Genomic DNA, 25,256 nt, shown 5'->3' on the forward strand with positions numbered 1-25,256 from the left:
TCATGTTTGGGTCCAGTGGCTAAAATCAGAGATGTGACTAAACCAGGGCAAAATCCAGACGCAGTTATCCATCTGCCCCATGCTCCCTCACATTATACCAGCTCTGTGAAATAGCAATGCCTTCCTTGTGCAAGTTCACTGTGGTCCTTACCTTCCACTTCTGTACAGAGAGTTAACAACCATTCACAAGAAGGCAAGAGGGGTGCACATCAAGATTGCAAGGTCCTGGACTTACCTGTCAAGGTTCTCCACTTTGGAGCAGGTGAGGCAGGGTGATTTTTTTCATATGGTCTATCTCAGAGCCCTAAGCCAAGAAAGATGAAATTCATGCAATCTCAAAAGTTAGGGCCCAAGCTTCTCTCTGTGTCTCCCTCTAGAATGGCAGCAATGAGAGCCACCTGACAGAAATAGCAGGCAGCCTGCAGGAAAATTGTGCAAATCAATACCTCTCATAAATAATCACAGAATCCCTCAGACTATTTTCTGTCAGAGAAGAGAGTCAGGAAGAACCAAGTTATGGTATTACAATATCTGGGCTGTTCCTAAGGTTGCTGAGTTCTCTCCTTGGAGGCCCTACATGCCCCACATCTGCCCTGGACTCACAGATTCTGCTGTGATCCGGCAACTAACATGGCAGCACCTTCTATGGCAAGAGTCCCCAGGTGGTGCTTCTGCCTCACTGCCATGTCTGTTCCTGTTGACTGAGGTACTATTCATAGTGAATGCTCCAATTTTAAAGCATAACCCCCCATGGCCTCAGTCACCGGAGTCAGAAAGGAGACTTCTACCCAAAGACGGTTAGATGTGTGATTTGGTGTCTTAGAATTCAGTCCCAATGCTTTCCAAAAGCAGGTTTCTTATGCAGTCAAATCAGTGGTCTTGCCACAAATCTCCCCCGACTCCAGTTCATCCTTGACACTGTCATGGGTTAACTTTCCAGACAGGAAGATCTGACTCTATCAGTAAATACCCAATGCAGTGAGGTGCTACTGTTCAGAAAACAATTTCACCTACAAATTCTAATTCAGTCTTCACAACAATTGTGTGAGATGTGTATAATCATTCCAATTTTACAAAGGAAAAAACTGAGATTATATTAATAAGGAAAAAGTTGCACTTGAACCCATTACAATGCTTTGTCTCTGGCAGCAAAGAGGCATTTGCCAGGAGATACAAATCAGTGCTGCAGTGGCCTTCAGCATTCCCTGTGGCCTGCCACATAATGTCTGAGCACTGGGTTGCCACCAAAGGCACTTGATTGAAAGTCTTAAGCTACATTTCCAGCCTTAGTTCTTACTTCCCATCAGCATATGTAACACTTTCCAAATTCATCCTTCATTCATTCTTGAAATGGTCTGTCTTACACCATGCAGTCATCCATCAGGGAAACCATCCAAGTACTCCACACTAATGGTCAAAGTCCTCCCTGGGCCTATTTCATGACATCCTGACTAATCCACAGCCAGAGGGAATTTCTTACTCTGCTCCCCCTCAATATGACGAGACCCTTCCTGTCATCAATCCTTCTGTGGCTCCTAGCACTTTCCACCATGTTATAGCAACATTCACATAGATCACTGTGAGTAAACTGGAGGGAAGGACCTAGACTTACTCATGTTTCCTTGACATTATAACATGGAGTCCTGTTCCTTGTACAGAGTCAATACTCAATATTTGTTTATTCAATTTAAAAATGCATTGTTGAGCATCTACTATGTGACACAAGCTATTAGGTGATAGAAACACATAAATAATTAAGGTATTGACTATAATGTGAAAATAAATCAATGAATTGATGACCGATGAAATTGTGATTCTGTTTTAATGTTGATCCACACTATATTCCAGTCATTACTTTCTCCTTAATTCTACTAGTGTTAGGAAGAAGTTTTCTAGAAAAGGGAATGGGTATGTATTAAATTATTTGCAATATCAAAATTCTCATACAGCTACAAATTACACTAAAAGGCAAGACAAAAGTGACCCAAATCACACACATAGTCTCTGGTTTACACAGTAGAATGCGTAAACAGAGAAGTAAATCCAATTTTTATAAAATAAGGCCATTTCAAAGGCTCTAGAGGAGTTTTCTATTGTAACAGGCCCCCACTGTGAATCCTTAAGACAGCAACTACTCACCCCAGGCACATCTCTTTGTAAATCCAATTCCCACTAAACAGACTGTCGTGAAAGAGTTCATGTCTCAGATATGCTGGAATAAATGACCTGGGAGTTCTGTGCAACTGTGAGATACTGAATCTCTCCTTGCAGGAGAGACATGTAGGCATAGGAGGAGAAGCATAAACAAAGGCAGAGAATACTTCAAGGGAGCAGGAGAAAGCTGGATAAGAAAATAGCAGCCAAGTCCAAGGGCAGAATAGTTGCCAAACAAATGCAAACTAGTTGAAAGATGGGAGTGAGGAAGCCAGGATTGTTCTCAGGGCAGACAGCACATGAGCTCCTTCCAGACAGATCCTCATAACCCTTCTTCCTAACACCCAGAGTAGGGTGCTCCTCCCATGGATGCGTGAACTCTAAGCTTCCACATTTGTCCTTATCTCCATTTAGGAAAAGACTAGTTCAAAGGATTACAGAAATACAAGAAAGCATTTCAACTGAAATTCCATGGTACCCAGTATCTGCTTTGAAATACTCAAAAGAATTATCATTCAGGGAGGGGAAGAGTGATAAATAAAAACTGGGCATGAGTTGATGACATTATTAGGATCCTCTCCAGTTTTATGTATACCTGACAATTTTGAAAATAAAAAGTTTTTAAAAATGAGCAAAGAATCTCAGGAAAGAGACAGAGGATGATGAGCTAGCACCAAGCTCTGCTCCCTCAGAGCAAGACCTCTTCCTGCCAGAAGACTCTTGCTGGGAAGCTGTACCTGCTGAAGTGCAGTTTTATGACCTGTCCTTGGGTATGAGAGTAAGTCTCATTAGCAAAGTCCCCTCCTAGGCCAGGGCTTGACCCAGGATGGACACCTTGCCCTTGACATGTGGATTCTAGCAGCAGCTTGCGAGGGCTTTTTCTTCCCACTGAGGCTGGCCCCAGATCATCCCTGTAACCATCTAGCACTGAAGTGGAAGAGGCAGAGCATAAGTGTGTTATGTTCACTAAAAGACAGAGTTAAGCTTCTGGGTTGACATGATCAGACAAGAGACTATGACACAGGACCACAAGGTCCTATCTCTGAGCAGGAAACACAGGGATCCCACCCAATCCAAAGGAGAGAAATGGCATTTGTTTATTGGTTTGATTGTTTAATACGGGTAGTCTTTCTACCAGGCTTGGAGTTCCTTGAGATCCTTGAGTTCTTTATTCAATTTTGCCTAGGGCCTAGCACTATGTGGGAACTATGTAGATGTTTACGGAATGGAAATAAAGTTGAATTGAAAACTGACAAAAATAATCAACAAAACACAAGACTCTGACGTGCCCAGTCCCTCTGTTCAGATCTATTCACCTTCTCATCCCTCTCTTTCTCTGTTCCCTTCACTTCCCTCCTCCCTCTCTCCTCTCTCATTTTCTCTCTTTCCTCCCCATGAGGAGTAATTAATAATTCAGTAAACAATAGTGCATTCTGATGGTTAAGAATATAGCAATTTAATTGATATTTGTTCATGTAGCAGCACAACAATCTCTCACTTTCCCAGGAGGGCAATTTTCCATGGCTGTTCCAGGTTTTGCACAATAAAATAGATCAATTCTGGAGATACCTGAAGCCCTTCTGTTAAGAAAATAAAAGTGGTGGGTAAGGGGTTTGTAACAGACACAATACTTCAATCATTATGTTTTAAACACTGACATTTATTTAGGGTTTGTGGACTCATACATTATTTGGATAAATCTAATTTATATCAGTATATAATAGGCAAATATATAATACAATAAATTGCATTTGTACACATAAATACAAAATTTGAGGTAGGGCCTCAAGAATAATGACTTCTTAAATGAATAATGCACAGTATATAATATGTACTCTATAAGATATATATATGATGTATTATTCATAACATAATATATTTTCTTCATGTACAGTTAATGAAAAAATAGAAGGACCTGATTAGGGAACATATCTTTATTCATGGGCAACAGTACCCACATAAGATGCTTGCATTTAGGACATTATCCAAGTACACAACTAAAGAATCCACCTATTCCTTGATAGGTTCATAATAAAGTGCAAATAAAGACCAACAAATGAGAGACAAACAGTTTATAGTCAATTACTAAGTATCACCCCAACAATAAAATACACCTATAAGGCAAATGGTTACCTGAAGATGTATTTCATCCATGGCAGGCAAATCAAACCACTGCTTGCTTTGCAGAGGTGATGAATACCAATCTGAAAACACTTTCTCTTTGGCTGCAGGCTGCTCAGAAGTGACTGAGCAGAGACCACATTTCACAATTACTTGGCCTTTCTGGACAACCAAAGCAAAATCTGGGAAAGAGAGGAAGCTTCACTTTCACAAATCTTAGGGCCACTCTGTGGGGAAATGAGTATCGGCACTAAATCACCTGCCTTTGCTTCCAGCCTGGAAGTTTTCTACATGATACCCAATGTGAAACACAGGAAATACTCATTTGTTGGCCTTGACATTTCGTCCCTGCAAGACACCCTCCCCTGCAGAACACCCTCGCTGGAATCATCCGCCTCACAGAAGCACATGGTGACCCAACTCCAGGTGTGATCTTGCCTATGAATATGGGGAACAACATTTATTGTGCTAGCCTCTGGGAAGAGGATAGTGACTGATGGCCAAGGGAACAAAGAAGAAAAGAAAAACCTTAATATTAGGCATGGGAAATCCATGCTGACAGGAGAAGGGGGACGGGAAGCACTGAGGCACACGTAGATAATAGAACAAAAACACAGACAAAAATTCAATTCCCAAAGCCACAGCAGCATGATTGACAACCCAAGTCTTATTCATTTAAAGATCATTATGTTAAACTCTTTTTAAAGCGCTGCTCACTAAAACAAGTTGCTTTCATTTCTTACATATTAAAATCACATTGAAAATTTCAAAGATGTTGAGGTTCATCAAGATTTTGCATTGACCACAGATCTCATGCACTAAATAATTATAAAGGAAAAAGAAAGGACAACTACAAAAGACCAGAACCGGACACATTTGTACTTGACAAACACGACCCTAAAGAGATTAGATTAAAAGTTACAAATACGTGAGACAAACATTTGCATAAGAAGCCACAATAACAATAGTTAAGAAATATACATTTTTTTTCCTCCTTTAAGGATATTATAGGGTTACTATTTTTCACATATGGCTTGTTTTTCTCAGAATGGGAAATTCTGGCATTTGTGGTGTTATGAAATTATCTCACAAGTGGAAAGTACCCACCATTCTGCACAGTGAACCAGTGAAAGTTTTTCCCCAAAACCTCCATTTTTCCTTCGATTTGAAGGGAAACCCTCAGGTGGCAGTTTATGACAGCACTATTCATTTTTTTTAATCATTCATTTTTTTCTTCCAAGTGACTGTGCATTTTAATAGCATGGAAACGATCCATCTGGTGGTATATATCTCAGCTCTAAGCATCCCAGTGGAGTCCATGGGAGGTGCAACACTGTAGACTCATGAAGACTGATGGTTCAGAACCGAACACATCCCTGCCAGGGGGAGCCTCAAAGGTGAACATGGCTATAAAAATTAACCCGGTAACCATTTTCAGGTAAGTTCAGAACCTTTCACCTGAGTGTGTCCCTTTAAGCAAATTTAAATGAAACTTGAAAATCATAGGGAAAAGAGAGGAGAGGGAAGCCCAGCTTTTTCTGGGTCTTTCTCAGACAAATTCTAATAAACACAAATATAACTACCCCCAAATACAAAATATACTAGCTAATGAGGAGGTCTCCATCCTCAGAACTAAGTTTACTTTCAATTTGGAGCTGGCAGCCTCCATGGGGTCCCCCTCCCCATTTTCTTTAATCACAACAGCTATAATTAGCAGAAATTGGGTTGGTGTCCAGCGTCAGACTCAGTTTCAGCCAAGAAGCAAGAGAAAAGCCAAAACCCACTCATCCCAACACAAACATCAATCCCATGAGACAATGTTCATCAAATTTAAGCTCTTTGCTTCAATCTTCAAATTACAAAGACTGCAGACAATTTCCAGGCCTAACTAATTCCTCCCCCATCTCTCACTCTGCCAGATAGCAACTGTAGAGGCTGATTTTTGCTACTAACTCTACAACATCTGGTGCAGGAATGAGGGCTTCTTATCACATTAATATATATGACATTTTTATATCGTGGTGGAGGGCAGACAGATCAGGACAGCAAACCCTGGACAGGTGAGACCATAGCTCAGCTAAAACTAAGATTAGCGGAAGCTCAGGGCTTAGTCTCTGTGATAGAGTCCAACAAGGTCTAGCTTTGGGAGACAGGGAAGAAAGGAGAACAAGAAGAGGGGAAACACACTGCAGCAAAAAGACACGAGAATCTACACTTCAAAACCCAGCTTTGTTTCCTTTCCCAAAACCTTTCACAGGCCACTCTGGAAAACTGGAAGTTCAAATCACTGTTGGCAAATGGCAATGATACTTGCCCTAGAAAAGAGAGAGCTCAGGAAAATGAGTTGGGACACTTTATACAAATGAAGTCGCTTCTCAAAAATGTTACATTAAAGTCTGTTGTTGGGTTTCATTACTGTCAAACAAGATGAAAATGTCATGCCAATATACAAGATTTGAACTGAAAACTTTGCCTGAGACCCTGTAATATGAAGACAAATGAGTGAGAAAATGATTGAAATGGTCTCCCCTAAAGGAAACGATCTTAGGTTTAGATACTAATACTGTAAGGGGAAAAAAATAAATAAAGCCCAGACTACACTACTCTAAACTCACCATCTCTAAAGTGATTCATAAGATATTTATAAGGACAGAAAACACCACTACGCGTACACACTACATGAGCACATATCACATTTTTAAAATTTATATATGCATGTTCAGGATACAAGAAGATAATAAAGGTTACGGCTTTGCCAATCTCTGCAGACACATGATCTGCTCTCATTAGAGTGCAGTTACAATGAGCACTGTGAATAGGGAACTCTTAAAATTGAATTGACTAAATGTAGTCTTAAAAGCTATAGTCTTAATTGGCTCACTCACTACCTACCTAAGCTGTATTTATCAGAAATTTCTGTAAATACAATGACCTAAGATGTACTACCAGAGCAGTGAATGTTGTGGTTGCTTTGTATTAAACTCTTCACATCTTTGATTCCACTATGACCACAATTGGCATTGACTGAATGAAAAAGTTAAGAGTAAAAATCAAGAAATTATCTTTGAAGAATATGTGACCAGTATATATAATATCTAGACAGAACCAGGGTAAGTCTTGTTTTTCCAGAGACTGAAATACAAAGTATCTACAGTTTAGAGAAAGACATTTAGAGGAGAAGAAACAAAGGAACATGACATTAAACCACAATGCTAATGTCACACAGAATCTAGAATGGAGCTCTACTGTGGACGTAGGAAATGAGGCACAGATCTTAGGATGGCTTCTTGGAGGAAGGTGAAAGAGATGGCAAAAAGAACTCACACATGTAGTTATTTAAAAAAAGAACTTAAAGATGACTGAGGGACGAGAGTGGACCCTTCACCAGAATCCACCCATGAAAAGAGTAAAGCACATTAGTTCACGGTACACATGGTCCAGATAAAGGAAAGAGATTGTGACTAGAAATATGAGCTTAACCACCTGTGGCATCTGAGTCTACTGGCCTTGCCTTACTTCTAAACAATTCCTGGCCACTGCTATCCCTCTAAATGTAACGACCTGAACTTTTTGTCTGAATGAAATCACTACGATGCTGATGAGTCCAAATTAAGTCCTGAAATTCTGCTATTCAATGCATGCCTTTCTGGCACCCCAATGACAACACAGTGGATATCTGTCTACTGACCTAACCACACATACCAGCCAGCACCCACCTAGTTGACCCACCCCTGTGTGATGAAGCACATGCTCAGGGGACCAACCCCTCCAGACACCGACACCACGGACACAGGAAAGCGGTGCTCCAAGTGGCCCGTGTGGCTCTCACTATAGCATGCGACACTATGTCTTACTTTTCTATGTAACCATCTCATGCACGGCTATGAACCCAGATGTGGGGAGAAAGAAGAAGAAAAATGGGAAGAAAGCTGGGGAAAATCTTAGGCAAAGGCAGACAGGAAAACAGAATTAAGTCTGGACATCCCACAGCATTGGACTAGCACTGGGTGCCCAGTTCCAAATCCTTTACTGGCAGTTTGAGTCCTAGGGATGAGGTTCCCAAGGGGTCGATCATGTTCTTGTAACGCTCCCCGCGGTGTTGAGCTAAGAATGGGCCCCAGTCCGGCTGTGGGGAGCACACCAACTTCAGCCTCTGTGGAGAAGTCAAAGACACACATCGTTACAAAAGAAATGCACCTCCCTTCCCTTGGACTCACCCCACTCAAGCTGCTTAGGACATTTGCCATAGCCCTTGTTTGGCCATGAGGCCCCTACAAGACAAGCAGTCAGGAAGATCATTCCTGTTACTAAGTCAGGGACAAATAAAGAGGAGACTCTGCTTGATTCAGTTGAAATTATTTACATCATCCTGAAAGCAATATTACCATTGCTCCATGTTTGCCTTGCATAAGATTAATAGAGGATAAAGGACCCAGATTTTAACTATACATTTTTTGTTTCCCTCCAAATGAAGGAAACCTGTGAGATTCCTCTTCACTGCTGAACACAGCCTGAAAAAGACATGTGCTCAATTACTTTTGTTCTGTAGTCTCAACAGTGGGTTGCTCCATCAAAATAATTGGATTTTGTTTAGCATATTTCCCAAAAGTATATAAATGACCAGGAAAAAAAAAAACTTCCAACCCCAAAGATACACTGCCAAGAGAGAGCAGAGATTTTAATTATCTGTTGACAAAAATATATGCTTCTGACTTGGTTCAGCAGTGTTGGTTCTTGCAGGCAAACTGAAAATAATGGGAGTGTCTCTACTCCTTCAACTGAAATTTTTATGGAAAACATAATTTGACTGGAACATTTTCTAGGAAAAGGAAAGAAAACATATTTCTGACTACATAAGAGGGAATAATTATGTGTTTATTACCTATTAAAGTGAAGCTGGTTCTTATAGCTGTTAGTTTAATCTCCCCTTAATCATCAGTTTGCAACCTTTGTGTCCCAAATCAACCATAATAAATTTATACAGCCGACTCATCAGTTTAGAGAATTTCAGCCTAAGACAACAGCAGTAGAGGCTTAACCAGGTTCTGTTTAGAGTGAAAGAGATCTGTCTATTGGTGGGGAGGTTGATCTGGGGCAGAAGTGAGCGGACCAGTGGGGTGAATGAGGCCAGGGTTAATTTACCCCAAAGGGATAATGAACGGGATTTCCTGAGGATTCAAACTGGAATATTGCTTCGATAAGAAGACTCCTACACCTCCCCTTACCAATTCTGTCTCCATCTGCAAGCCAATAAAAGCAAAAACTACCCCCCCCACCCCACAAGTGGACATTTGTGTTGTGGACTCCTTGTGCATCTCACTTCTGCCCTGCTTCTTCCCTCCCAAGCCTCTTCCTTTTATCATTCTGTCTGCCCAAAGGCAAAGCCCAGGCAGCTGCTCTTCTCTGCCCTCTATTGACAAGTGTATCTAAATCATCTGGAGGTGAAGACAGGGTCCCCTTTCTCCAGGATCTTGGTTCAGTGGAGCAGCCTGGTTTATATTTCCAACCAGCTCCGTGTGGTTCCTTGACCACACTCTAGGTAGCAATGGTCTGTTCCAAAAGTCCAGACCTTCAAGACAGAGGCAGGGCTGATTGATTCCTAGCACACCTGAGCAAGTGGCTTCTCAAAAACAACCCAGCTCAACAAGCAGCAGTCCCCTTCCCATCTACTCTGGCTGAAGGTGGGGATACTCCGCATTACAAGCGGGAATGGGTCCAGCAACGATTAATGTCAATATCAAAAAAGAAAAACAAGTCTCACCTCATTCCAGTTACATCCTGGAACTTACTACATTCTATGAGAATAATGACATTCATCACTCTGGACCCTTCAGTCATTCCTAACACAGGGACAGTAGGAAGGAATAGTGGTTTCAAGCTTAATGGTAATAGATGTTTGGGAGGGAGGAAGCTTGACAGAGAGGAACATCAGGAGAGAGGAATCTGATGTGTGGTTAAAACAAACACTGGGATTTAAATTGTGGGTGAGGAGAGGAGGAGGAAACTCCAGGAAAGAGGAGGCCCTCCGATCATTTATTCCCCAGAGCTGTCACCACCCTGAGGAATAGCATAATGACAGCTCAGCCTGTGGATTGGCTGAGCCCCTCCATTAGAGGAATAATACATAATAAAAATGGGATTAATAGAAACAGTGGCAACTGTAATCACTTAATCACCGAGTCTCCCTCTTGAATAAGTTTACTGAATCTTTTGTTTTTTAATGCACAGAGCTTTTAGGGGCTTTCCCTGGGGAAAGGATGGCAGAGGAAGGGAGTGGGTAGAATTACCTCAATAAATCTGCCAGGGGCCAGATGCATTTTTATCACAAACATAATTGGGATCCAGATAACAGAGCAGGCGAGCATCAGCCAGCCCAGCACCATGGACCAGTTAGGGTAGCGGTAAGATCCATAGGTCATGGGCTCCCACTGGTAAAAGCTGAAGCAAAGGATAAACTAGGAAGAAAAGAGAAACATGTATATTAGAGTGGTGATGTGAATTACTCATTCCTTCAATGGGTGTGCGCTGAACCTGTTAGGAGATCAATGCTTTTGTACTTATTATTTCATTTTATTCCAAGAAGGTCCTGAAACAGAATTTTCCAAATGAAGAAACTGAATTTCCAGGAAATGAAGATGACACCCACTTCGCTGCTGGCCCTGCATTTGCTGTATCCTAGGAGCTGAGCCACATGTATGCATGTATATTCACAGATAGGCTGACAGGAGAAGTCAAAAGGATTCACACCAAAGCAACTGATGTGAGGTAGGGGAGGTCTTAGGGGTTGTCTGTACTTCCTATAGTGGATAATCAAGTTTTGTTATAATAAAGAAACTAGTTAAATTTACACATTTTAATTAAAAAAAAATTTGAATCCACTTGGCTTTTTCCTTGAGTGGGGAATGGCCCACATCCAGGAACTGCCTTTAAAGCTGGCTAAGTGAGACCCAAAGTGGTCCCCAAGCAGTGCCTGAGCTGGAAGCCTGCTCCTACTTATAATAAGCTGTGGGACAAAGAGAGAGGATGCACAGCTCCCCTGTTAATGGACTCAAGGTGAATGGGCGTTACCACCCAACGTTGAGCGAGACTCCAGAGACCTGCAGGCTAATCTTGGTTCTCCACTAATTAGCTGAGGGACCTTTACGTCTCAGACTTCTCTGCTATAAAATGGATATAGTTCACAGTATGAATAGAGCACAGGGGTTTTCTGGGAACAACAGTCTAGTATTTACTCAAGAGTCACCCTTTGATTTTAAGAGAGGTCATGATTTATTTTCACCCATTATTTCCTATCACTATACACTTTGGCTGCAACAGCCAGGAGATCCCTGTGAAGTCCTGGCCAGTGCAGCTGGAGGGGAACAAGGGATACATGTGCTGGAGACAGAGGGCACCTGCGAAGACGGAGCAAGGCTTCTAACTGCTCTGGCCAAGCTTTTCCAGGGGCGGGGAGGCAGTTCCCTGAGAAAATTATGTGACTCCTGTGTTCATTCTTCCTACAGCAGCAACAGCCTGGACCAATTCACCCACTTAAGTCTTCTTCTCAATACCACCTCTCTCGTTCTATCTTCAGCTATAAAATAACTGCCCCAAAAAAGATCAGAGGGAATTATGTCAGAAAAAAATAATATAGGGATATATTTTGGAAAAGCACAAAACACTATATAAATGCTAGGCATCTATATTATCATTGCAAAGCCCAGGCTACCAAGGCAAGTGATTATCTCAATGTAGCAATAATTAAATATATCAATTCAAAGAAACATGAGTCTGAAGACAACTGTTGAAAAAATGCTTCTATGCAAAGAGATATCTACTTTAGTCCCCCTTTTAAACATTTGCCCCTAGAGTTATAAGCTTTATTAACCAGTCTATTGGAAGTGTGGTCTAATGTAATTATGGTAAGCTGCTCCATTTCATTTACTATATAAATAGCAATACATCTGCTTATGTGTGTGCATAACTCAGTAACGTGATCTGACTATGTATACAATAATTGCATGGAGAATATTTATAGCTCTATAAATCCATGAAGGCACATATAAAAATGATCAATTTTATTTCAGGGACTCTGGAGTAATTTAAACCCATAATCTTAGCCTATTCCAGCACACCACAAATAATCATTTTACACAAGGGCAAGTGGCAAAAAGTAAGTGTTGGACTTAGTCCTTTGACACCCATTTCTAGTTGCACAAATATCACATCAAAGTTATAGGCACAAACTTGTTCTTTGCCAAACTTGGTCCCTTTTCCAAGTCAGCTTTGATAAACCCTGCCCTCAATAGGTCTGGCTGTGAGAGATGATGATTTAGCCACCAAATCATCCTGACCTTTTGCTGATAGCAGCCGAAGAAGGTGCCAGAGAGAGACCCATAGGTTAATGGTGATAATGGGATTGAGGGTTTCTAAATTGTCCCTACCTTCCAAACAATGCAGGAGGGTAATCTAGTTCAAGATATTTTCTGAGACTTCTCCACAACTTTCTCATGATTCGTATAATGGAAATCTAGGAAATTATAGCATAACTAGAAACTTTCTCAAACAACACCAGTACCTATAATTCCTCTTCCTTGACATTCTGTTCAGAAAGACTAGAACTATTTTAATCCAAAGGGTCAAACTCCACGTGGAGATGAGAATCTGGGTTTTAGAAATGTATTAGAGCATGAACTTCAAGCATAAACAGGCCTAGGTTCAATCATTGGCTCTACAAACCTTCTAATTTCAGGCAAGTTCCTTAACCTCTCCAAGTCTTAGTGCACACAGCTGTGAAATGGGAAGAGAATCGCCCACCAAGCAGAGTGGCCATGACTTTGGGAACAATGTTTATAGATTGTAATAGATCTCAATAGAGAGAAGTGCTGGTTATTACTGTGGGGTTTGTTTCTGCAAAACATAAAACTCTCTGAAGCTCTTCTAGGATGGGAGGAAACAAAAAAGAAGAATAAATCATGAGGGATAATAACTGGGAAAATGGCAATGTTCAGCAGAGACACAGAGCTCTACTGTCAGAGGGTCTCTGACAGCAGAAGGCACTCTACGGGCATGTTCGGGCGTGTTCCCCTAAGCCTCGAGGAGGATCTTCACACACACACCTCAGACCTGAACTTAAGGGGTTGAAAGCTATCTTAATCTTTTCCAACTCATGCTCCAATCTGGAGGGGCTATTCAGACTAATTACAGCCTCTAAAATAGGGGTACAGATGTGGGATGATGTTGATCTGGGGGATGAATGACTTTTCTGTCTAAATGTCTAGCTTTTCAGGAAGAAGTAGAGGCGTTGTGATTAAAACTTACTCTGGATAGAAGAAAGAAGGGAGGGAGAGAGGAAAGGGTGAAGGAAGAGAGGGAGGAAAGGAGGGAGGGAAATATATTTTCTTTGCAATTATACTTTCATCCATCCTGTCTTGCGTTTCTTAAACCAAGCTGGTATCCTGTATTCAAATGAAGGTCTTAATCTGGTTTCTACTGCCACCTACTGGATCAAGCTAAAATAACAGCCTCTTCCAGCCTCGCCAACACACTCCCAAGCCAGAGGAGAAAGGCAAGCCAGAGAGGAAGGGCAAGATCTCTGTTAATTACTGTGCTTGGAGAGCAAAGCAAGGCAAAACTGACAGCGTATAGCACAATAACAAAGGTGACAAGACATGAGCGTAAGCCCCTATGCAGATTTACTGACACGTGAAAGGCTCTGATCTTTAAAAAGATGAATGTCAGATGATCCCTAAATGTCATCTTCACACTTGAGGATGAAAAGATAGTCCTCCAAAGCAATAAAAATGAACAATAATGACCTAATTAATGCTATCTTATCTGTACAGCAGCTGTACTGAGTAGTGGTTAGGAGCCAGACTGCCTGGGTTCAAATTCAGGCTGTTGCTAATTCTTAGCGTACAAGTCGTATATCCTCTGGGTTTCAGTTTCCTCACCTGCAAAATGGATATAATTATAATGCCTGCCTCGCAGGAATGCCGTGAGAGGGAATGAGGCTATACATATAAAGCACCTTGAACACATACTGAAACGTGGTTAGCCTGTGGCAGCTGTTGGTTGTGAATGCTATCAACACATTAGGCAGACAGATATAAGGGTAAATATCCTGCAGAGGTACTCCAAAAGCCTATGCATTAATCTCTGACCATTGAAGCACTTTTGGGCACATCATTTCAACTCTCTGAACCTCAGTTTCTTCACCTGAAAGACAAGAATAATACCCATCCCACCAGCTCACACAGAGATATATTTTCAAATGTAAAACATCACATATATGCGTGAAAGGTACTATCTGCATAAGAAAGCATGCAATCCTTACAGTTAAAATGGTTGGGGTTACAAATGCCCAGCAGACTTTCCAGAAAATGTTGGGCTGGAATCCAATCATCATCTCTATATCTTCACAGAATCTTTGCAAGCCTGCAAAAGACAAGCAGAGACCAAATCTGAGGTGCAGTGGCAGGGGCTAAGAAGAGAGCAGGGGGCAGGCACTTAAGCTCCTCACTCAAACGCCATTGGCTCGGGATGGCCACAGCCTGGTGTCAACATGACCCCTATTATGCAGGGAAAGAGCAGACAAATGACTCGCTGCCAGGAAGATTAGGGCAAATTGAACATTTAAATAGATATCACATACTCTCTGCAGTGAAGTTCAAAAATGTTAGCCTGCAATGACATCTAAAAAGCTCAATTCCAGCCCAGTCCAGGTGTCTTCGCACTGCCACAGCCTGGCATGTTCAAGTGCAAGAGGTTGTTTTGCGAGGTGGCCTTATGTGCTTAGTGACAAGTCTGGCAAAACCAATTAAGATTGTGGTCAATAAACAGAGTGTATTATCAAAGCCCTGGGATTTAGAGAGAGTCACTGGTTTCACGTTCCCACTCTCCCAAGAAGACTCCTACAGTGAGCCCATTTATCTTTGCCCTGTTTAAGGTGATCATGACAGGAAGACCCAACATAAATTCCAAGTGGGCATTACCCACTGTGTTGGAACTAAAGGGCTGCTGTCCTTTTGGTCACTCAGCAATTACATAAAGTGAAATGCAGAAGAGATCGTTATTTTGGCCCCACCCAACACCAACCCTGCACCCTTTTGGTTTAGGAAGACTTTTAAACCACTCCTTGAAAGGAAAGGCCATTCAAACATGTCTTAGAGTTGAGCAGTTTTCTGCATTGTTTTCTGAGCTCGTCAGAAGTGCGGCCTTCTCAGATCTGTAGAATTAATATGCCAAAGGAACCTTAAAGGTTCCCCAAGTTCAAGCTCCTTTGTGTTTAGCAGTTCTGAAAATTCACCCAGCTGTATATCCAGCATATGTGTTTCTTGTAGATAACAAGGAACCCTACTACACTGTTGATGGGGATATAAACTAGTATAGCCATTATGGAAAACCTTCTGGAGGTTCTCAAAAAATTAAAAAAGGAATTACCATATATCCAGCAGACCTACTACTGGATATATAGCCAAAGGATTTGAAATCAAGTATGTTAGGATCTAAAACTTGAACCCCAGTTCTGCCTCTAACTCACTGTGTGACCTTATGAAAGTCCTCCCTTCTGATCTTTCCTTGGTTTATTAAGGAGACTAAGCCAAGTTAAAACCTGTCCAGAGGTAAATCCAAGGTATAAGGAGGCTCTTCTTTGCTTTTTGGAGTCTACAGGTAATAACTGAATGCTTCGAATAGTGGGCCATGCCAACTTTGGATTTGTTCACTTTTTTGTTTCCTCTAGTGTTTTATCAAACTCCTTCAGATACATGACCCCTGGGCTGAAGTGAGGGGAGAGAACCAAAGAAACAGAAGGCAAAGCTGAGGCTCTCAAAAGCAAACCGAAACACTGAAATCAGGTCTCATCTGAATGAAAATAACAAAGAAATGGGGAAGGCAGGATGACAAAGAAAGATTCAATCCTGTTGCCAAGCTCTTCACCACAAAACTGTCCCTAAGAGATGGTGATATGTGACTTGAAAGGGGACACTGACATGACAGGGTCAAAGTTAGACCTGAGGATAACTGGTATCGTCCTCCTGGAAGAGGGGATCATGGTTTAAATGCTCAGTCTTCCCAGAGGGGACGAAAAACTGGCCCCCCAGAGGGATGGATGGTGGGTTCTCAGTCTGCAGCAAGAGGCAGCTCCAAGCAGAGGAGCAGTTGCAGGACTGTCGGTGCAAAGGTTTGGGCTCCCAGGAGACCCTGGAAGTCATTGTCCTCCCTGGGCCTCACACAAGGGACCTGGCCTCTGCCTCTGACAGCTCCAGGTCCTGTGACTGTGGCCTGTTCTGCCAACTTGAAAGTGGCCTTGCAGATGCAGTCAAGGGGTACCAGCTGGGAGCTACTGGGCCACCCTCCTGCCCTGTGTCCACTCCTAAGTCAAGCTCTCCCACCCCTTCAGCCCCAGCCCTCACATGTCCTGGCTCATACCCGAGTCCCCACCAAGTCTCATATTGAGTCCGTGACTATCTTCACCTTAGACCTTTTTATATGACTTCCCTTGTCTGCTCTGTGCTTTCCACAATCCAAGTCCATCTTACCTTCCAAACCTAACTTACAATAAACAAATTATTCTTGGAGCCTTGAGTTCATGTTCAAGAAATTTGTCTAAGCCTAGAGGGACAGGGTAGCAAGGAGGGCCCCAAAGGAATCTGAACCACCACTTCTCAATCACCAGTCTGAATGAGCAGAAAAAGAGGAGGAGAAAAAAAGGTAAAGTCATGCTACTGTTCTAGACTCAACAAACAGATGTGAGACTCAAAAACCAGACCTCATCAAGTTCCATGCAGACAACCAATCCTGGACTGGGTAGACAAGGACTTGAGTCAGCTGACCAATCACTGTGCTTATGCAACTTAGGGCTTTTGTGCTGATAAGTCATGCCCCTGCCCCTGACCTGGATATAGTCTTCTGGAAGCAGTCAGAGCAGCTTCCTGGCTTTTTGAACTGTGCCAACTCACAGGGCCCCAGAAAGACATACCTCCCCTCACTTAATGCTCTCCCACCACCACCTTAAAATTCTTAAATGACTTTTAAAAAGAGCCTCCATATTTTCATTTTATGCTAGGTCCCAGAAATTATGTCTCCATCCTGTGTGTAGCTCCCGACAAGCAAACCCCAACATTATTCCTTTAACAGTTAATATGAAGTCCCTACCCCTGAAAACCAAATCCCTCTTTGTTAACTAGGATTTCCCTGCTTTGTTAGGGAATTCAGTTTAACACTTCCTAAGTCTCAGTGTTTGTTTGTTTTTATATTATTTATCTCTGAGACACCACCTTCTCAAGGTTTTCCTGACTACACAGGCTCTCCTTTATCTCCGGATAGTAAAAGGGCTCACAGCCAGGTGCTCAGCTTATCTCTGACCTTCTCAATGTCCTAAGTGTGTTTGCTCTGCCTTGTAACTAGTTAGCAAATTCCATGAATGTAAGAAACTACCCCTTCCCTAGCTCCCTTTTCTGGGAGCACGCAGAACATATAGTAAGCCCCAATAAATACTTGGTTATTTACCCACACATTCACTGTGTGAGTTATTAACAGACTGAAGTCTCTCAGTCCTAATGTATACTGAACCCCTGCAAAGGGAGCTTGGGGGCCCTACACTCTGGAGTGGGAGGTATATACAGTGTCATTTCAACCGAAACACAAGTACAGATGGAGTTCAGGTAGCAGAGCCACGGAGAAAAAAACAAAGCTTGGATTTGCAGAGTTCGTGGGGGAGCAGCTTTTGTTTGCTCTTTTGTTAATTTGTTTTGTTTTAGTTTGTCTGCAGGTGGGATCCCTCCGTGGGGTCTCTTCAATCACCTTGTTCCTCCAGCCACTCTTGCACTGGCTCAAAGAAACATGCACCTCACTTTTTCAAAGTGAGTCTCCTTTGGTAAAAATCCAGTTAGAGGAATCACTCCTACACCACACTTGGGGAGTTCCATTTTTAACCCTGGATACCTCCCACCTGGGGATTGGCCTTTGAGGCGTGTTAACCTAAGAACTTGGATCAGCTCTTTGAGGCTAATGATAAAACTGGAAAACTGCACCCACCACATATCAACCGCTTGAGAAGCATCATCTATACTCTAGAGACTATAGAAAACACAAATCTCTGCAATTCACTTGCTTATTCGTAAATTTCTGCAGCCTAGAAGGCAATGCACCAAATCGGTCAGGTTCATGCTCATTCTTCACAGTTTTGTGTTCAACTGTCTCACACTAACCTTGAGGTCTGGGGCCTCATGATCTCAATAGAGTGCATTGTCCTTTGGGATACAATTTACATATTTGTGCAGGCTTTTCCTTTCATCTCTAACAACTGTTAGTTTAATTCAGCTATTTCTCCCTGAAATTTTATTTCTTCAAACTCCATCTAGATCCAAATCTAGCCTGAATCCTGCATGAGTCAACCTGATTCTTGAATCAGGCTGACCCAATATCAGCACCCATAGAGACCCAGAATTTTCTGTCTCCTGTAAATCCATCATGAACCAGGAACTGAAGACTCAGGATTTATTTATTCCTTCAAAACCAAGAGATCTACTACCAGATTTGTATGAGAGAGGGGTAACCATTTAACTTCTAAAAACAGAAACACTAAAAGGTTTCTATTTTAACAATGCTTTTAAACCACACTGCACAGGCCTGTTTTATAAGAGAGCACTGTGCAAATGTACTTTTTGTGGCAATTAGCAGTTAGGAAACAGGTAAAGGAGGAGGTAAATGAGATAACTCTCTGCACCTGGGCCAGCACTGCAAATGAAGTGCTTTCCCTGACTTTATCTAAAGACCATCTGGTGACTTCAGCTAATATATGGACCCACCAGGGGTTGAGTTTCCAAAGCAGAACCTCAGAGACCTCTCCTTGCCTAAGATAAGCCCTTTGGTATCTGGGCAGACAGTTAAGATCCACTGTGCTGGATTGCACTGGGCTTCTGCCACTCTCTGCTCAGATAGAAAGCACTTTGAAGCTTCACCCTCACTCTGACATCCGATCTTCAATCACAGCATTACTGCAGGGTCCTGACTGTCTATTCAGCCAAACATGTTGGCAGCTTAGTCTCTGATCTCCTCAGGATGGTTGGCAGACCTGCCCACGCCTCTTGCCAGGAACTAAACTCTTCCTTTTAGGGATACCATATCTAGTCTGAGACAAATTTCCTTTAACCAATACTCAAAACTGACTTCAGTATCTTCCTGTTTCTAGGGTACCAAGGTTTCCTGTTTACATGCCCCCCCCCTGCTGTGGATTGAACCCAGGGGCCTTGTGCTTGGGAGGCAAGCACTCTACCAACTGAACTACACCCCCAGCCCTCCTATTTACATCTTGATTCCTACCCATTCTCCTCCACCTTAAAGAGTTTTCCAGGAAAGCAAAATGCCATTGATCGCCTGTTGAGTGGGAGACTAATGATTACATTAAAAGCAAGATGCTCATATCAAGGACACATGGCAGTCAGAGTGAGCTTTTTTGGACCCCAGTTTAAAGGGAAGAACTCTGCAGGTACCTCTGGTCTGGACCCCTCTTCTTTTGGGCACCACAGGATGCATCTGAGGGCACTCACACCCTGCAGTCCAAGTGACAGCCTGCATCACCTTTTAGATCGGAGCATGTTACTATCTCTTTTGGGGGTTGAAACACAGTTAGATTGTTTGAACTGGAAATTTTCACCTTTAGGATATTTGCTATGGTGGTCATATCTGTATTACGGATGTTTTAATGTAGGGACAGTTCTGAGCAGACTTTCAGGAACAAAGAAGTCAATAGTTCCTTGAATCATAAATATAAATGTTATTCTGGGTCTTGCAACTGGCACCTTAAGTTAGCTTAAACAGGAGTGAACTCCAAACATACAGCATCTGTATTGAGTGGTATCAGAATTGAATGATTAGACAAACTAGTTGTTGGAACGTTGGTTGTTCTGCAAATTCACATATTTGGTATTAAAAGTGCTTGCAGAGTCAGGTGTGGCGGCACACCCTGTAATCCCAGTGATTTGTGAGCTGCCTTGTGCTGACTGGCAGTGCACACAGGGACCAGAAGACCCCCTGGTGAAACCCCAAAGACAAGCACCTTCATGCAAAGGACAAAGATGGCATCTGACAGCTCACCACTCCTGTTGTCCTTGATAACAGCTCTACCTATAATGGGATACAGGTTGCTATGGTGATAGTAGGATGAGTAAATCATAAGGGAACTGGTAGTTTATTCCTGGAAAAATCTGAGATTAAGATATTGTGCACAAGCTCTCCTGGTGCTAATAATTTCCTAAGAATCTGTGAGCCAAGTGGTTTGTGTTTTCATGACTGTATCCGGAGACCAGATGCAGAGTTACCCCACACCTCCACACATTGCAGCTGCAAGACCAAGAAATAATTTCACACCTGCAAGGTAGCCCTCCTCCTCTGTCACCTGACCATTGTCCACAGGCATTAACTGTTCACATGTCAGACCATAACCAAAGGCAGGGCCCTGGAGTTTCTGACACAAAAGATGAGTTTCACCATCAGCTACTCTGTTTCCCTATTAAATCTGAACCACAGTGGTCCTGACAAGCTTGCAAGTAAAGGTGCAATTAAATCTTTAATTGTCTTGTTAACTATGGGAAATCTTCTTGCAAAGAATGCCTTAGCGACATTGAAGTTCTACCTGGACAGCAGACACAGTGATTCCCTTACCGTACACATAGGAGATCCCAACGAGCTCAAATATGGCAATGATGACGAGGGCGTAGGAGGCAGCATACGTGTCCACAAGCTGAAACATGTAAATCCCACCCTAAGGGGAGAGAGGAAATCCAACATCAAATGGGCCTTGGAGCTGGGCTCTGTCTCCATCCTGAGGAGAGTCAGGTACAAACAGGAGTCAAAGCATCTCCCCTCCTTTCAAGGGCAGTCACCTGGTCAAGTTGTAAACTGGAGCCCTTGCCAGTTAGCAAAGCAGCCCCTTGACAGACTCTGAATTAATCAATAGAGCAAGCACCAAAAAAGTATTTTAATACCTTATTTCCAAAAGCAAAGGTCAACATCTGAGATATATATATGAAAGCTGCTGGAGAGTGTCCTTTCTGCTTTAAGCAGCCCATGGTCACTTCCATTTGGATATCTGCATTTGACTGACCTTCATATGGTCTTTGGATATCTCTGGGTAGTCCTCAGACATGCCCACATGTCTCTTCCTCACTTTTTGAGTAGCCCTATAGTCAATGAGGTTTAGAGACCATCTCATTTCAATCCATCATTTTATAGATAAACTAAGGCCCAGATTAGTGACTTACTCAAGGTCACAGAAACAGCAGGAGCAGTATATACAGGAAGGAAGTTAACGTTCAATTTACCAAGACACTCAGAACTGGAGGAAGCTCAAGTCACTGTAGACTTTCATATGTGATGAGTAATATCTTGGAAATATATCTGGTTGGTAAATTAAAACTTGAATTTTTTTAACTTTTCCATCTTAAGTAGGACACACCTGCCTTGTTGGCTCAAGAAGGCTACATCTTAATTACAAACATGCCAGAAGCATCACCAGTAGCCAAAATGGCATATTTCCCTCTGCAGTCAGAATTCCTAATGGACTGGTGCCCTTTATGTGAAAATGGCAGTGATTCAGCTATGGTTCTGAGTCCTGAGAGTTAAGGGTAAGGGGAAAGAGTCACCTGTGCCGCCCCAGGCCTGTGCCCAGCAGGCCTCTTACCTGGGTGATCATAGGAAAGCCCATGATGAAGAAACAAACGCAGCAGCCCAGAGTGAAGACTGGCTTGTGTGTGCGTAGGTACTTGGGGAACTCATCCGAGATGGAGGTCACTATGGTCTCGATGGTGGCAAACTGGGGCGGTGTCAAGAAATGGGCATCTGAGTCAAACTGTCCCACTTAGAAAGACCCCCGGAAGCCCACTGAATGTCTTACCAGGGAGGTCTGTATTTTGGGTTAGGTTTGGTTTTTAGGATGGCATTCTTTTGATGGGTCTGAAAGACCTTAAAGGAGCCCAGCTCACATGGCCAGCTGGGGGAATTCAAGCAGAATATGAGTTTTGGAAAATGTACTTCCAGCCCCCGGAGAATACACTCATATTCATTCATCAGGACATTTTAAGCTACGTTTTGTATTCATGAGATGTAAATTCCTCTCCTCTAGTTACCTTACATTTGATCTTCTACTTGAGGAAAAACCCTCTTTGCACCAACCACTGAACTTTGAGCACCTGTCAGCATGATTTGTAGTATTCTCAGCCCCAGAGCAATTTCCCTAATATTCACTTCATATTATTCTCCCTTACCTAGCCCCACAGAATTTACTTCAGCAACATCATGCCAAGACAGGAAGTATGCAGGCTAAAACTTGGCATGGAGAACAAGGAGAGGGAAGGAAAGAGAGAGGATGACTCCTCTGCCCAATCACGTGAGCACCCAAAACTGCCAAGTAATCCTGAGCCCTGACAGACACCTCACCTTCCCTTCATTCCTCAGGGGCTAAGGCTACCTCTTTGCTGCATGTTCAACCCAGGACCCAGGAAAGGGGGCCTTCGGAAGGAACCCAGGAAAGGGTGGGGAGGGAAAGGGGCTCACCATAGTGTCAAGTCCAAGAGTGAGGAGCATCAGGAAAAAGATGATGGCCCAGAACGGAGAGAGGGGCAGCCTGGTTAAGGCTTCCGGGTAAACCACGAATGCGATGCCTGGTCCTGCAAACAACAAGACAGCTTATTTCAGACCAGCCCAGATCCAAGTCCCTCCTCCCAGAGCCTCCTCACCACTGACAGATCCTGAATCCTCCTCATTACATGCTGAGTCCACTGTTTTTATTTTGTACTCATCTCCACCCATTAGACCAGACTGTCTTCCATGCAAATAACACAAGAAACTACATTTTATTGGATTATTATGTTTTATTGAGCATAATTACCCTCTAGAACAGTGGTTCTCAATCAGGAATGATATTGTGCCCCCCAAGGGATATTTGGCAATGTCTAGAGACACTTCTGATTCTCACAACTGAGGTGGTGTGGTATGGCTGCTAGCATCTAGTGGGTACAGCCTGGGATATGACTAGATATCCTTCAATGCCCAGGACAGTCTCCCACCAACATAGGATTGCCCAACCCCGATGTCAGCAGTGCTGAGGTCGAGATCCCTGCTCCAAAGGCTAGGACATCAACAGAATGATATATCTCCCCCTTTAGCTATACTCCCTCCTATTCAGTTCTCCAAGAGAAGCCACTCACATAAAACATGAATCTGTCCATCACCATCTTGCCCTACTTGGTAAAGATGGGGCTAAGTCGGCCCACCAGTAATTCCTTGAGAAGAGGGACAATGAAGCATGGCGTGGGTTGAGTTTAGTCTCCAAAGGTCAGGCAGACCTGATTCACATCTAGACTCTACCACTTACCAGCTATGCAACCCTAGGATAGTCACTTAATTTCTGCAAGCCTTTAATTGACCCATCTGTAAAATGGGAATAACAATAGTACCTCAATTAATCAGCAATGTTGTTATGAAGAACAAATTTTAAAATGCAGGTGATACACTGAGCATGGTGCCCCTGCATATCATCAAAGTTCACAGAATATTAGCTTTTATTATGAGGATGATGTGATGAACTTAGTAATTAGAGGTTCTGATTCAGGTCTTCCTAAGAATCCCACAGGCTGCTCTGGTGGGGAGCTGTCCAACTTGTAGTTTTCTCAGCTACTGTAAAGTTCTTCGGCCAGCCCCTGCTGCCTCATGGTCTCACTGGGAAGATCATCATAACCAAAAGTGGCTAAAGACATGGCAGGTGTGAGTTTCCTTGTAAGCAGAAAGCTAAATGATGTGGGCAGAAACGAGTAAACACCAGTGTTGGGATAACCCACAGCCAGCCCATGTCTGGAAACCAAAAACCCCAGCACCTGCAGTTTTTATTACTCAAGCATAATGATATTTTTTTAAAACTGAAATTTATCAGGTTGTTAGTTGGCTAGGGCCTCAGGGCATTTGAAATATAAAGCTTCAAATACCTAAAATACCCCTGCTTTATGCATTTATTGAACAAACTATAGAGCCAGACTCCAAAGGCTCCCTATGTGAACCATCAAAGAAAAGTCTACTAAACTACAGCTCAAAATAGGTCTCATATGCAGAACAAGGAGGCCAGCACAGTGCTGACGATAGTCAGGCCCACAAAGCTGACAAGAAGGTCTTAAATGGTCACTGCCAGAAGACCTCAACAGAACACTTAAACAGGATTCAACCCTTTGGGGTGTTATACTTTCCAGAGGGTTGATTTCAAAATATCAGCCTGATTCAATTTCAGCTGTCTCCCTAAAGGACTCAAATGAAGGCACTTTTTCAAGCTATATTAGAGCAAACTTCATTTATCCATTGTACCTGGGGAGTGGAATCATCTAGCAAATAATATTGTTTCTTAATAGCCACGGTACCACAGGACCATGTTTAACCTCTGGACAAACCTGAGTTTCTTTCTCTAGCAATGGAGATAATAATAGTCCCTACCCTCATAGTGTTTTGTGAGAATGAAATTTGTCAACATGCAAAGGGCTTAGAACATGCCTGGACATAGCAGGAATGCACATGTTTACACCTAGACCTTTATTACTCTTCCCATCACAGGGGATTGATAGAATTCTGCATCTCAGCAACTTTCTGGGGACAGTGCCTATGGAAATGCCATAGTGAGAGTCTCGCTTATTGCAGAGCACCACCGAAGACAAACCTTGGGTCTCTGGTCAGAGCAATACATGGAGACCTGCAGCACAGCTTGGGTGGTCACTCAGCTGTGATACTTATCTCAAATGAATGAGTTCTCTGAGGACACATCACCTGGACCCTGTGCCTGGGGGCAGAGGGTTGAGATGCAGGGGATGTATGTGTGGTTGGATGCAGGTGGAATCGGTCTTGAGGGTGTTTCATTTGATCAGCAGTGTCTCTGAACTACTAGGATGTGTAAAGCCTGGTTTATTGGGAATTCCCAATCAATACTTGGGAATTCTAAATAAAAAGAGCACATTCGTCTT

General features: G+C 42.7%; 1 protein-coding gene across 1 annotated transcript in view; it reads right to left on the bottom strand.

Annotated features, from left to right (window-relative positions):
* Window positions 1-3,813: 3,813 nt before the first annotated feature.
* The window catches only part of Slc6a5 (solute carrier family 6 member 5), a 52,732-nt gene continuing 31,289 nt past the window's right edge, over window positions 3,814-25,256 (bottom strand). The window contains exons 11-16 of the mRNA XM_047515733.1: window positions 22,813-22,925; window positions 21,941-22,072; window positions 20,923-21,022; window positions 14,591-14,691; window positions 10,563-10,730; window positions 3,814-8,428 (exon numbers count right to left, since the gene is read on the bottom strand). Coding sequence (XP_047371689.1) covers window positions 8,273-8,428; window positions 10,563-10,730; window positions 14,591-14,691; window positions 20,923-21,022; window positions 21,941-22,072; window positions 22,813-22,925 — 770 coding nt within the window. The 3' untranslated portion in view covers window positions 3,814-8,272. The remainder of the gene's footprint in view (window positions 8,429-10,562; window positions 10,731-14,590; window positions 14,692-20,922; window positions 21,023-21,940; window positions 22,073-22,812; window positions 22,926-25,256) is intronic.

The sequence above is a fragment of the Sciurus carolinensis genome, chromosome 11, assembly GCF_902686445.1.
Source record: "Sciurus carolinensis chromosome 11, mSciCar1.2, whole genome shotgun sequence".
Classification (NCBI taxonomy): Eukaryota; Metazoa; Chordata; class Mammalia; order Rodentia; family Sciuridae; genus Sciurus; species Sciurus carolinensis.